The 14,437-nt window shown below is 43.4% G+C and overlaps 1 protein-coding gene across 1 annotated transcript in view; it reads right to left on the bottom strand.

The window, feature by feature from the left end:
* Positions 1 to 724: 724 nt before the first annotated feature.
* LOC104408069 (1-phosphatidylinositol 4,5-bisphosphate phosphodiesterase delta-1-like) overlaps positions 725 to 14,437 on the bottom strand; it is a gene marked incomplete at its 3' end in the record, with an annotated part of 30,028 nt that continues 16,315 nt past the window's right edge. Inside the window, exons 3-8 of the mRNA XM_010017542.1 lie at positions 14,030 to 14,258; positions 9,308 to 9,437; positions 4,840 to 5,068; positions 3,511 to 3,712; positions 1,896 to 2,040; positions 725 to 874 (exon numbers count right to left, since the gene is read on the bottom strand). Coding sequence (XP_010015844.1) covers positions 725 to 874; positions 1,896 to 2,040; positions 3,511 to 3,712; positions 4,840 to 5,068; positions 9,308 to 9,437; positions 14,030 to 14,258 — 1,085 coding nt within the window. The remainder of the gene's footprint in view (positions 875 to 1,895; positions 2,041 to 3,510; positions 3,713 to 4,839; positions 5,069 to 9,307; positions 9,438 to 14,029; positions 14,259 to 14,437) is intronic.

Genomic DNA, 14,437 nt, shown 5'->3' with positions numbered 1-14,437 from the left:
CCACTGTTAAGGGCTGTATACCTCCTTCCCCTTGCAGGCTCCAAGCTCAGCTCACAGTTTCATGGCTGCCCTGATTCATGGGAATCAAAGGGGCATCTCTATGCAGCCTCCTGCCTCCCCTTGTTCTCCGTGGACATCTTCATCCCCACCACCCCATCAGGCCATTCTCAGCGGGAGGACACTTCATGCTATACAGATTTAGACTACCTGTACAGGTAGTGTCTAGTCTTGCTGTATTGGAAACACAGAGACACCTTGTAGTCACTCCTTATGGTGCTAATGTTCACTGCAGCAACCTAACAGTGCTTCAGAGGACTAGCCTGAAGAAGGTCATATTCAGCTTTGGGGTGTGGGGAGAAGACACAAGGCAGACTCTCAGGATTCAGCTCCCCTGGGAAATGCCAGAAAAGCAACCTCTTCATGGGACAAAGGATGTTCTTGGTAAAGGAATCAGGTAAAAATCCTCACTGCTGCAGGAATATCTCCTCTGAGATCTTAATAAACAAGGAGCAACCAGACATTTTGTGGTTGATGTGCACAGGCTACTTCTAGATATGCCTATTTCTTACTCCACCTCTGCCCACAGACAATCTCCGATCCTCAGCAAGTGCAGTTCCCACAAGTCCTCAGGCATATTGCCCACTAATTGGCACCTAGCAAGAAGACAGACCTCTCTCTTGTTCCACCCTCAGAAGGCAGAAAGTGCTACAGTAGCCTTGCTTACCTCTGGGGAGGGGAACTGGGATTTGTTTCCATCGATGGGGGCAACCAAGAGCATGTCCTGCAGAATTGTCGTCATGTGCTGAGCCATGACCTTCTGCTGGTCGACACTGCAGTGGTTCTCCAGGGAGATGATGACAGGGTATGGTGAGGTCTAGAACAAGACAGAAACATACATCATCAGTGAACTCTGCAATTTCACCAGTCTATAGCAATTGATATAAACCCCAGTGCTGTTTTCTCTGCAAATGAGTGGGTCAACAGCATTCTACTAAAATGAGTGTTTATAAAACTAGACAAATTTAACCGTGAAGTAGCTACTGATGATGCCTTTCTGAGATGATGATCCAATGGACAGGGCACCAGGTGCGTCAGGATGCTTCCCACAGACTTGCTGAGGCACTTTAATGAGCCTCCCTGTGCCTCCATTCTCCAGTTGAACTGTGGGTCTAAGCACCTTCCTACCTCAGAGGAAGTACTGGAAGGAAGGGTTCAAAATCACTGTGTTTTCTCAAATCCTTAGGTGACATGAATCCTCCTTCCATTTGTAATAGGCCTGATCTGGTTCCCCATGGCTGCTCCTGGTCATCTTGTGTGCTGAAGGCATTGTCATTGTCACTGCTAAAGGAAAACTGACACTAGGTCTAAGTGCACTCAAGAGAAATAGCAGAAAGCCCAGGGAGTCTGGACAGAACCAAGGCTTTTTAAAGGCTGCTAGCCCGGAACTGCCATACAAGATTCCAGACCTGCTCATTCCTTTAAAATCAGAATAGAAGCAGTCTTTCTCAAGAGTCCCTCCAAAACAAATGCACATGGGTTCCTCTCAATTAAGAGCAGACCCTGAGATGTCAAAACCATGTAAGTCATGGGCTTGTTTGCATTTCCCACCAGGGATGCTCGAGATATTGGGCCTTATTTTCATTGTACTGGGGTCCTGGATGCAGCTGTGCTGCTATAGATTCAAACTCATCCTTGGATAGTGTGCTGCAGCTCCCCAGAATGGATCTCTGCAGAAAACAGAAGATGGATGCCCAGACACAAGGACACATCTCGTACCCCTGAGAAAAGCTAAGGTGAAGTCTTCATTGTTTATATGCTCTGTTGGAAGGGCAGAGACCTACTATCAGTGTTGGACTGTGCAATATGAGAAATCTTAGATGGTGCCTCATCCTTACTTTGAAAGCATAGTTCTTGATGGCCTTAATGACATCGCTGAAGAGGATCTTGGAGGTGAGAGTGTAGCCATGATAAATGACAGGCTCTGAATTAGGGCCATCCCAGCAATCCAATTCCACACAGCGGCAGCCTTTGGTGAGGGCTCTGGAAACAAAGAAGGGACCTGGTTGGGTTCTAAACCTTTTGCTCCATCTCAAAATGAGGGTGCAGCAGGCACAGGTGTAGCCTGGGAAGGCTGACAGAAAGTTTAGGGAGCAAGGGAGAAAAGAGGAAAAACAGGAAAACAGATGGCAAAAGGATGGGATCAGAAGAGCTCAAAGTCAGCAAAGACAGCTCAAGTTTGAGCAAGGAAAGTACAGTGGGATCTGAAAAAGGAGGTTATGTAAGTCCAAGATAAAAATTATCCAAAGAAGACGACAGTGAGTGCCAGATGAGAAAGGACACTCATGACTGTGCCCCAACTCTTTTCCCAAAGATGGTGAAGAGAAGAGGAATATCAAGAGTAGCTGCATTGGAAGAAAGACAGTAAGACAGTCAGCCTTAGAAGTCAGGTCACAAAGCCTGGATAATGTGACTTCTTCATCTAGATCTGGTAAGACATGAGAGATGAATCCTCAGAGCTGTCAGGGAGGGAGCTGCGTGAACTCCACCACAGCTGGGGACACTGCTGAGGGTCAGTTTCCCAAACTGAGTCCACATACTGAATTTCCACTTGAAACTCCTGCCTCTACATATCCATACTTTCATTTAAATTTACTTTCAAATGTAGTTCCCCTTGTACAGACTTCCCTGTGTAAGAGGTGATCCTGTCTTTTTTACAGTAACTCCCTATACGTTTCAGATAACATAATTCCCTTTAACTTACTGCAGTAAGAATCATAGAACAGTTTGGGCTGCAATGGACCTCAAAGCTCATCCAGTTCCAACCCCCTGCCATGGGCAGGGACACCTTCCACTAGGCCAGGTTGCTCAAAGCCCCGTCCATCCTGGCCTTGAACACTGCCAGGGATGGGGCAGCCACAGTTTCATGTGCAGAATCATAGTTTTTTGGGTTTTTTTTCCAAGCAAAACATAATTCTGTATTTTTAAGATACTGTAAGAGGAATTCAAACAGATACTGAAAAGCAACTTGTGACATATTTCACTCTCTACTCTTTTGAGCCTGTGATCCTAGACAGCCATTGCTCCCTGAGGCTCAGATAAGCAATAGTCAGAACTGCAGTCATTGGCTTGCTTATAAGGAAACACTCTCTCACTTGATAAAAATACAGGACATAGCAGAAGCAATGCAAGGTGGTTTCCACATGATTACGGGTATTTTAAACTACACCTAAATGTACTAATTATACATCTTACAGTCAGGTGGACACCACATGGGGCCCAGCAGTGACCCAGGTCAAAGTGCTTAGAAAAGGGGGGCATAGCCAGCCTGGCTTAGAAACAGCTTACCCTGATGTGAGCATGGGCCAGCCCACATTACCTGGTCTCAGGGTGGGTGATTGCTTCTCAGTCCTCTTGCATCTAGCAATATAGATACACCCTACGTCTTCTATGAGAAAGGGGTCAAATACGCACACACACATAAATACACATACATAAATACACATACTTTACCTGATATAGGCTTCTGTGCTGCTTGGACCTGTGAGCTGGTCTTCCATAAGATAGGTATTGTGTGAGGATGACACTAAGTAGTGACTGAGAGGCTGAGTCATGTCCTGGTAAACTTTACGGTGGGTGGAGTTGAATATATTCCCATCATCGGACAGCAGGTACATCAGAAAACCATCTTTGGTCATGGCGTTACCCCTCTTGGCTGCCAGATAAATAGACAGAAACCCCTACTGAAAAGCTGATACCACCCAGTTGTGCTGCCATCCTCACCATGATGCCTGCTGCTCTCCAGAGGATCTCAAAGGCAAAATGTGCTCTGTAGGCATCCAGCTGATAGTAAAGATATTAACGCTGTTCAGACAATGATGACAGCTTCACCTGCCTGAACATGCTTTTAAAACTCCTTCACAAGCATGGCTTTTTATGACATTTACGGTCCTTGATAACACCTTAAAAGTGTCAAAGACAGCCCTTACCTCACCTCTCTAGAGACCTACAGTATAAAAATCTCCATTTGAGCACTTCAAGCTTCCTTCATGCTGATACAGAGAAGTTGTCAGATGTCTAAACGTAGCCAGATAAATGCTGTTTAGATTATCTGATGAATACATGATTTGCAAAGAGTAAATGCAAAATTACCCAACTTTGGGGAGAAATTGAGGTCTTCCCATCTTGAAGGACTCAGCTAGATCTCAGTCTAATCCCCAAATTTTACATCTGCAAAGCACTGTGCCTCTCCTGAAGGTATACCAGGATAGTGCAAAAACAGCCTATGATCCTATGTTAATTTCTTGAACATGTCCTCCCAGGTACTCCAGACTGGCAACTCACTTAATCTCTGATCAAAATACAGTTCTGTTATTGCTCTCCTAAACAGCTGTCACCTTCTTAGCCCTCTACTCTGATATCAGATATACTAAGATACGGCATTTCAGGTGCCCACGTTCAAAAACATCTGCCTCCATTCCTACTTCTTGAGAACAGAAATACTGCTGTATTCTTAACCTTGCAAAGCCACATGGGGTCTTGGCATTTGAATAAGCTATCAGAGCCTTTCCCTTAGGAATTTCATCACCCCCTAGCCAACTCTGTATCAATCCCTCTCCAGCTGCTCAGTGTACCCAAGTCAAAATTGAAGAGAAATATTTCCTCTTCTGTGCCCTCTCCTCTCCTAGAGTTGCTAATATTCCCCTAGAAGACTGATGTTTTAGAAGCAGCTGTGTAGAGAAAATGATACACACAGCTGCAGATAAAAGCAGGAGCAAAGCAATTCATAGTTCATCACAAAAGCAAGATTTTGAACCAAACCAGCCTGGGTTTCCAACCTACCTCTTTCATTGGGCTCGTATCTCTGAATTAAGGCAGGGGCAGCAACAACAGCATCTTCTTCTTGCTGTGTCTCATAGAGGAACCTCACCAGGTTCTGGCAGGACATGAACCCTTCTGCATCTGAGTACTTTTGGAATATCTTGTCTATTTCTTTCCTCTCTGTCAGTATCTTGTAAAATTCCTCTATCTCATCATCCTCCAGAGCCTCTGTTTTGGACTTGTCACAGTGCTGTAAACGTAGAGGGGAGAAGGAGTGAAAACCTTCTTTCCTTCTGGCATATGCCAGCCGTAATCTGCACCAGGGCTACACAACGCAGAACACAAAATAATTGGAAATAGTTATTGGCCAGTGAATGAGAAGCAGTTGGTCATTGACAATGGATCTCATTGACAAGGCCAACAGTCACATAACAGTTACAATTATTATTATTACTCATATTATCAGTGTGCTGAAAAGCACCAGGCATGGCCCATGACCTCAAGCTCTACTGCACCATACACAGTGCAAACTATTAAGTTAGGACAGCTCAAGACAATCTATGTACAAATCAAAACTCAAGAGAAACGTGACTTGATCTCATGAGGTGGACGAATATAGGGAAACAACTAACTCAATGTATCTTACACTACTGATAGGGATCGTGGCCTAAAGTCCAGTAAGTAAAGCAAAATGGCCCTTCCCCTTGACCTTGGTGGGTCTGAGTTCAGGCCTAGAGAGACTGTCAAGGCTAGTGGTAGGGGTGGTTGCAAAGATAACATCCAAACCAACTTAAAAATACTGCTAAACATGTGCACATTCAGGTATGAAAAAATTCCTCTTTCCACAGAAATCTTCCATTCTCATCCAAAACCCACTAAGTAACAAAATCTCCACAAAATTCCAAATCAGATATCATCTTCTCAAGGAGCTGAAATTCAAATTCTTCCTCTGTGGTTTGAACTTCTCCACCAGGTAAGAGCTCTGACAGAGCACCACAGTCAAGGACTTGACTGACCAGGAAAGGCTGTAAGTTTCAGATATGCAAATTAGCATCTCCACAAAGGACAGCAGCTTTTCCAACAACAAATATTTCCAGTTTATTTCAAATATTCCCGGGTTCAATTTTTCATCAGAAATTACAGATTTCTGTGGCAAATCCTGATATTAATTTTGTTGTTTGTTCCTAGCAGAATTCTTCATGGAGCGGTGAAGAACTATTTTTGAGTCATCTCAGGGATGTATACCCCTGCATTAAATATTGGCTGAGAAAAGCAAGCTGCAACAGAAAGCAAGGGCCTATCTCAGAGGGAGATCCCCACTTATGTCAGGGAGCATTATACTGCTTCCAAGTGTTTTTCCCTGCAAATTTCAGCAATCAACCCACTTCTAGTTAATGCCTTGTTATTATGAGGATTCCCACCCTCTCTCAGTATCTAAAGCAAGCAATCAGACCCTCAACAGTAGTGTCCTAATCTAATACAGTTCACTCACATCTTACATTTTGGTAAGTCAGAAAAATGTAATTTTTGGCATGGACACCAAAATCCCGGCAGGACATGGCTTGCCTTACTTTGGCCTAAAAACTTCTCTTCTTCAAGCCTGAACTAGGAGTGGAAAGTGTGTTCCAATCCACTCAGAGGAGGTATTGGTGCATTTCATTTCACCTTTGCTATGGACAAGTTGCTATCAGTTACTATGACTTAGCTGACAGATGGTAATTTGCCAGACCGGAGGAATTAAATTGCTTTCCATCTTTGATCTCTTATGACATGTACAGCTATTGTCCTAGGTTTTATGACCAATAGGTTTTAATGAGCCATCATACTAATCCCAAGCTAACTCTGCTAAGGATCTCAGTAATGGACATAGTGGCTTTGGCAGTGCCCCAGGCAAGATGGTAGTGAGGGAATTTCGTCCTCTGCAAATCCTCCACTGTAGTCCTTCACTATCTGTTTATGCTGCATGTATAAAACCAAACAAAATGATCATGATGCACAGTGTTTCGCAAACTGAACTGACAGCAAAAAGTTCAACTTGCTCTGACTTCAGAATCTGCTGGGTAGAAGCTATGGGCTCATCTCAGGGGTGGGAGAGTCTGTGAAATGCTCAGTACTACAGACACCTTCAAATTAGGTTTCAGCAGTCCAGGAATTGTCTTTTCTTTGCTGCCTTCTATGTCTATAATCCTGTTCTGTGGCTTTAGCAGATCTCACCAACTGGTGGAGACTGCAATGTTGCCATGAATGACAGACATTCCTTTCGTTATGACACAACAGGGAAAATGACATGATATTACTTCTACAAAATTGGCATTATAAGGGATGTGCCCCGGGAATTTTGTTCATCAGTGGCCATTAAAGGCTGTGATGGATATAGGACAATACACTGGCATCAGTCATATTCCAGGACAGATCAGATGCCCAGTATAAAAGTGAGGTCCCTGCTTGGGCTACAAGAGCTCCAAATTAGAAGACGAATCTCAACCCAGAATACTGTGGTTTCTGTCACTTGCATGGATTGCGACCATGATTCCTGAATGAACCTTGCCCTGCCAGAAAAAGTCAGAACCTTTCTGATGCACCGGAACAAACATTCAGGTTGAAATGAAGTGCAGTGTCAGAGAAGTTTTGCCGTTTCTGGTTGCATTGCATATGTCTTAGGTGTGCCTAAAAGCTAGATGTGGACAGAGAGTTATGTGATGAAAAGCAAGAATAATGTGAGAACATGTCCTGCAGCTCTCTCTTGGACCGTTGATCAGCCTTCCTTCCTGTGACTAAATGAAATAAAACTCACTGAGACAGACAAGATCACCCTTTTAATATGCTGGATTGTCTCAGTCCATCTACGTTGAGGCAGTATGTAAACTGAAAATGAAATTGCTTTAGGAGCAAGACAGACTTTTCCTAGAGGCAATTTAGCCCACAAGAGATCTGAATAAACCTCTGAAGACCTTCTTTCCAGTGGCTATACAGGAAACTTGTAACAATTACATGTCTAATGAGGGTACTTCAACTGGCTGCCTGCATTTAGGTGGCTTGAATCAAGGTGTAGTAATTCCTTAGAGCCCTTAAGCAAAAAGAGGATTGAACTTCATCAAGTTTCCACTCCTACAGCTCCCTTGTAACTATTGCAATAGCGAAGTTCCCTGAATGAAGAGGAGGCTGCACCTCTAAAAAAAAAAAAAATCTTTTCAGATTTTCTATGTTTGAACATGTAGGGAGTGATTCATCTGACGTATGTGAGATTTATCCTTTAGGATGAGGTAAATCACACCTGGTCTCCATTACTGGGTGACCTACACAGGTTGCAAAGGATGTGTAAGTGTTAGTGACCACTTCCAATGCAGAAGTCTGCACTGCAGACATCTAATTTAATCAGAGGAATCCTAGCCTTATTGCTGTTCTTCCAGGGTCTTCCTGAGCAGGGAATCAAGCATGGGATATGCCAGCCAGAGCAGGCAGCACATCTGGAAGATTTTGCAAGGTGAAATTCTTCAAGATCTGCTGATGACCTTCCCCAATTCTTGAAGTTACCACAGAGAGAGAGACCTTCATAGAGCAATGATTAGGAAACTTGTACCTCCTTACGGGAAGGTCCTAGCGAAATCTTGCCAACCTTTCCTTCTATCTGCTTACGGTAAGAAGCAGGAGAACTACTGCCCGGTGCCCAAACCCACCTACATGTTTAATACTGATCAGAAAAAGCATTTCTGAAACTGCATACCCATGAATTCAAATCCTGCTTCAGACAGGATGGAAGTTTGGAAATTATCCAGATGTTTTATCTCGCCTCAGCAGGAAGGCTTCTTCAGAGAAAAACCAAAAGCTTAACAGCTGAGAAATATTCATCCCTTTCTTATATTCTGATAGGCTCAGCCAGCAAGCCAAATCTTGAGAATTTAGAATTGTATGTACCTGACCAGATTAAATATATCTTGTGGTAGTAAATGAAAAAGACTGGCCCAGGCTTGGAAGCAATGTTACTTATCTATCATTAATCTGGGTTTGGGTTTTGTTTGGTTTTATTTTTTTAATTTGCACCTTCTTTTTGCTTATATTGTTACTTGGCACCCTCTTCCTCTGAGAAGGTGAGGATCTAGATTTGTAACTGTAACTAAACCAATTTTAGCCAGACTTCGACACTGACATGTTGTTTGTGGTATGCAGAACTACTGAAACACCCAGGACTCAAAGTGCACTAGAACTTTGCTTTTCCCTTTGTCTCACATTATCTATGTTTGCATCTCATCTCTAAATCCTCAGCATCAATAGTAAAGAAAGACCTTAACACACCTTCTTCAAAAGCATTGTGCTGGCCTAACTTACATCTTAGTGGGAATCTGCTGAGCACCAGAAACCGAGAGTCCTTCTTTGGTGCAAGAAAAGATGCTAGGAGCTCACTTTAGCTTAGGTCTCCAACCAAAGCTGAAAGCTATGGGAGACCTTGACCTCAGCCAAAGTAAATACTTTATCTGCTTGCTCTCATTACCTGGAAAATCTTCTTGGCATGATAGTCATCAACTTCAATGTTCACTTCTTTCAGGAAGTTCTTGAGCTCTTTCAAGCTCATCTTGTTGTCTTTGTTTTTATCAGCTTTCCGCAGGCAGGTATGAATCCAGCTGCAGGATGATGTAAGGAAATCTTTCCAGGTCAGTGCCTAGCCTATTTAGGATGGTATTTACCATCCTTCTGCTGCCCTCAGGGTGGGGGTGGGGAATCCTCTTCTAAAGACTCTGAACCACCTCTCCAGCTGCTGCAAATCAGCATGCTACCACTGAACAGCTTACATCATCTCACCTTTTTGTCTGAAAGAGCAAAATGGTGCTTTGGCAGAAGCAAAATGCACTGTAATACAAACAATTGTGACCCGGGAGAAGCTTTTCACCATCTAGCCAAAGGCTGGATCAGCTCTCTTTACTCTGTAGGAGTTTCTGGCCACAACCAGAAACAGTCTGATTTCTCTTTTATGACAGAAAGTACATTCTGCTCCAGATTGTTAAAAGGGGATAGAGGAAGGATGAAAAGACCTCACGAGTGGAGTTTGGTAAACTCACTGTTACAGATTTAATCAATATTCAGTATCTCAAAGTGAACAACAAACAGAGATTCTCTAAAAAGAAGCATTAATAGAAATTTCCGGACTCACCTACAGCTTCTGAATTTTTTCAGGGATTTCTACCTATATGTCTTAAGAACTTTGTTGTGAGCAGAATCAAACCAAACTTTGTTGGTCTTGGCTCCCCTTCATGAAATGCATGGGGTCTAATACTGTATCGTACTGTGATAATAGTTCATATGAGCTTAGTTTATAATAACTTTAGTATATCTATGGATCTGGAGTAATTACTACAAAAATGAGCTATTTAATGTGATGTCAGATAATCCGAACTGGGTCTCCCATGTTTGTTCAGTCTCTCAGGAAAATAGTGTTACAGTTGAGATATGCAGTTTTAAATAACAAAATACCCATTCTTTCTGCATCATGGAACTGACTCTCTCTAATTTGCTTCACTGTCAAATAAGAAAGGTCATCCAGAAAAATACCCTATTTTTCAATAGAAAAATGACTAAAGTAACAATTTGATCTCCACGAATGTAACCTTCTCTGTCTTGCACAGGAAAAATTGCCTCAAATTCATTCTAAAAAATCTTGAAAAATGCCCAACCTGGATACTAAGCAGAGTAAACCTCAGGATTAGCAAATACCAGCTTAGGCATTTAGTACCATAACATTTTAACTGGGCCTTTCAAAATAACCCCCAAAAAGGGTATTAACTGACAGCCTTAGGGGCTGTAGACATAACCCTGAAACAAAGTATTCATCACAGCTACCACTGCATTCAAATATTTCTGAACTATGGAGATATGTGTAAACTGTTTGTAAGCATTGTTTGTCTCACGGAAAGTTGAGCTTTCTGTCTTTAAAAATCTTGGCAGGTGCTAAGCAATGACCTCACACCGCATCCGTCTAAGCCTGGTAATATTAATATTCCCCTTCTTTAGACACTAAAACCAAAAAAAGGGAGGCTACATTTCCCCAGCTCTCTCCAGGGCCCTGAACCAGGGTCTGATTGTTCCCAGAAAACCAAGTTCAAGTCATGAAGCTCCCATGCACAGGGGATGCTCTGCTGGGAACACAATGCCATCCATGCCGAGGTGGAAAACCATCCCCCTCCACCAGCTGTGCTCCAAAGAGGGTCTGCTCAGCATGTCAACATGGTGCCAACAGTGGTGCCATCCATTCATACCTGACCCTCACACCTCAGCTTCCCTTCTCAGCCCTCCCTAAAAATAACAGGCAGGAGTAATGTGCAACTCTAGCAAGCCAAGAGGAAATCCAGTCTGTCATGGGCAGAGGTGAGCAGCAGGGTTGGATAGCACTAACCGTCTGTAGAAACTACTCTTTTTGCTGTAATCATTGCAAAAAACCCCACCATTTTAAAAGTCTGCAGTCATTTCCACTGATGACGAGCACCCAGAGGTCATGCACATATCCGAAGTCAACCCTGGAAAGCAGTATGTGGGCAGTAAATGCATCTGCAAAAGTGTATGCCAGGGTCCTGCCTGCGAATGGAGGCTGCTTTCCTGTTCTATCCCTTCCAGTAGGAGGGAAATCACAGAGCCCACAAAAATCATAGACAGACGATGTCGCTGCAAGGGCAAGCAGCAAAGAGAGAAAAAGCAGACTACAGAGAACTGAGGCCTCAGCCAGTTGTTGCAGCAAACAGTAGAGTTCAGTCCCCAAAACCCCCAAACTCCCCATACACCTAGATCCCTCAGGTTTGAGAGAGCTTAGAGGAGCTGGATGAATTAAGCACTTCAGTTGAAATTATCAGCTGACACAAACACCATTTTGCAGCCATGCTTGTGGGTCCTCCTTTCACCGTACGCACCCATTTCGGCCTGGGTGGACTGGGAAAAAGCTGTTCCCATGCCTGTATGCATCCGGAGAGAACCTGCTTCCTGCCTTTTGTTTTTAAAGGATCTGCCAGCTCCAGGGCTACCAGCTTTCTATTAGAAACCAAAGAGGGATGACTGAAACTATCTGGCAGATATCCCATGAATGTGCTCAGAAAAGAAATGCTGCAAAACTTCTGGTAAGTGTTTTCCAACCAGAAGAAAAGCTCATACATAAATCCCAGAATCGAAGCAGATAGATAGTGCCACACTGCTAAAATGAAAAGTCCCCTGTGTTTTCTGGTCTAACGTCTCTCCTGCACACGTACCTGGAATATTTGCTAAATAACCTCTGCCAGCTTGTTGCAGGGTTGAATCTGAGGCTTAATAAAACAGTATTGTATGTTTAAAAACATCAGAAGTACTCACCGAGCATGTGGGGCTGGAAAGGACACATAAAACACTAAATCAAGTCCCTTGCTACCACAGGCAACTCCATCATATTATAAACAAGACAAAACCCATCTGAAACTAGCAAGATTTTTGTTTTCATACTTGTTTTGAAAATCTTGCACATTCCTTACTTGCTTTGCAAGGTTTGGAAGGCTGGAAAAGATATGCTGCAAGGCAGTTCTCCAGTCATGGGGGACAGGCAGGGGACCCAACACTTCGCCTCATCTGCTGCCTCATCCCCTTCTGTGCTCACAGATGCAGAGAACACTTCTGAGTAAGCCCACGCTGCCAAGCAAACCCAGTGAAGACAGACTAAATTTAAAATCCCAGGCTTTAATTAAACTTCATCAAATTTCAAATGAGAAATCATGCTGTTCTGTAATTCCAGGTTACGTTAAATGGCCTGAGACAATCCCAGATTGGAAGCCAGCACTGCACAGTAATTACTCTTCCAGAAATACGGCTTGCCTACCCACCCTATTTAGCTTCAATTCTGCTTTCCAAAGACAGAGAGGCACTTTTCCATGCTGGAAATTTACAGCCTTCTTCCCTTGCAAATGTCATTGTTATTTTTCCCCCTTTAGCAATCTTGTCTTTTCTTATGGGGAAGTTTTTCAGCAATATATTCAATCTGACACACTCCAGGGACAAATTTCTGTAGCCCACATTTTCCCCCACCACTCCATTTAGGGGTGGAGTAAGCCTTCGCATCTAAAAGGAGAACTGCCAGGGTACCACATTTTCAACTTGTCTAGGAACTGCTCCCTATCACCATGGACACACAAATGGTAACACTGCTGAGGAACGACCTTACAGCCTAGAGCTTGAAAAACCATCCAAAAAGACACTCACAGTGCAGGAGATAAAGACAGCACATCAGAACTTTCCCCAGCTGAGTATTTTGCTTCTCTCCTTCTCTCCACAGATGTGGAGATGAACAAGGCATGAAACTCACACTGCTTTCTCTGTCTGAGGGCGTTATCTGGTTTTCATTGTGATAGCTGGATGCCTATCTTCATGAAGCTTAAAGGATTTTATGATTGCTGTAAGTCTGTCAAATGAGGGTAAAATCAGCCAGCAGGTTCATATGTCATGGTTAGTGTCTCAGACACACAACCACTGGAGAAAATCCATCAAAAAACTGAACCCACAGATATTCTCTCTTTTTATGGGTATGAGACCTGTGGTTGCAAAGCAACTTAGTGAGTGAAATACAGCCCCAGGGGAAATTCCCTGTGAAATCAGCAGAGGCAGGATTTCACCCGATAATCAGCTCATGCTCTGTTTCACAAGTAATTCATCCTCCTTTCCTGCTCTGCTAATTTTCCTTTCTGATGCCTGCACTGTCACTACAGCATTCACAGATTCTTTCAGGGCAAAACTTCATCCCATGCTGAGGCAAACAAGGAGTAAAGTCAGTGGAGCTACCCCAGAGTAAATTTGGCAGTTAGAAGAGAAGAATCCATTCCCTCGCCTTGTATTACTGAGAAACATGATAGACAGCATGGGCTTTTCATGCCTTGCCAAGAAGTGCCTGTCCTGGAGTTTACTGCAATGCAAATGAAACCGACGCCGAGAAATACAAAAAAATAATGATTGTTTTATCTGGAGCTCCCTGAAAGAGGCAATTCTTTGTTTAAAGGATACATTAAGCCTCAATTCACTCTTGCTGGTATCACTACAAAGCAGGGGAAAGAAGCATTGAAAACCAGAGAGTTTGCCTGGGTGCAAAATCAGTGTGAGACAAAACTCAGTGCCCAGGGCCAATAGGAAAAAAGGGCGTTAGTCTACTATCTCCACCCACAGAGAAAGACAAGTGCATCTTTGTCTGTGATTAATCACTTTATAACGCAAAGGATACTGTTGGAGTTTCTCTTTCTGGTTCATGGAGTTGCTGTGGGCTATGATTTTCGCAAGGCCGGAGATCCAATGGTTGGCATCGTCCTCTGAACTCGCAATGAGGTCTAGGTTTTTCCGCTGGTCTTTGAAAATGATGGAAAAGCAGCGATACTCTGGGACATCCTTGGCATATTTTTCCATACCTTCTGTTTTATGGCCTGCCCTCACATCCCGAATATCTTCAATGGAGACTGTGGAAAGAAAGCAGTCTGCTGTCAGCAGGGGTTCAGTCAGGCTTATCTGTACTTGATGAGGGATATTAAGAAATTACTCTTTCTCCTTTTCCTGCAACCTCTGGAGGATTCCCTTTCCTCTTCCCCCTCCCCCAAACTTTGTCACTAAATGAAGCTCAAATCAAAAGGAGCAGAAA

This window comes from Nestor notabilis, unplaced genomic scaffold, assembly GCF_000696875.1.
Source record: "Nestor notabilis isolate BGI_N333 unplaced genomic scaffold, ASM69687v1 scaffold127, whole genome shotgun sequence".
Classification (NCBI taxonomy): domain Eukaryota; kingdom Metazoa; phylum Chordata; class Aves; order Psittaciformes; family Psittacidae; genus Nestor; species Nestor notabilis.
The sequence above is the reverse complement of the archived record's forward strand: the minus strand, read 5'-3'. Positions and strand labels throughout refer to the sequence as shown.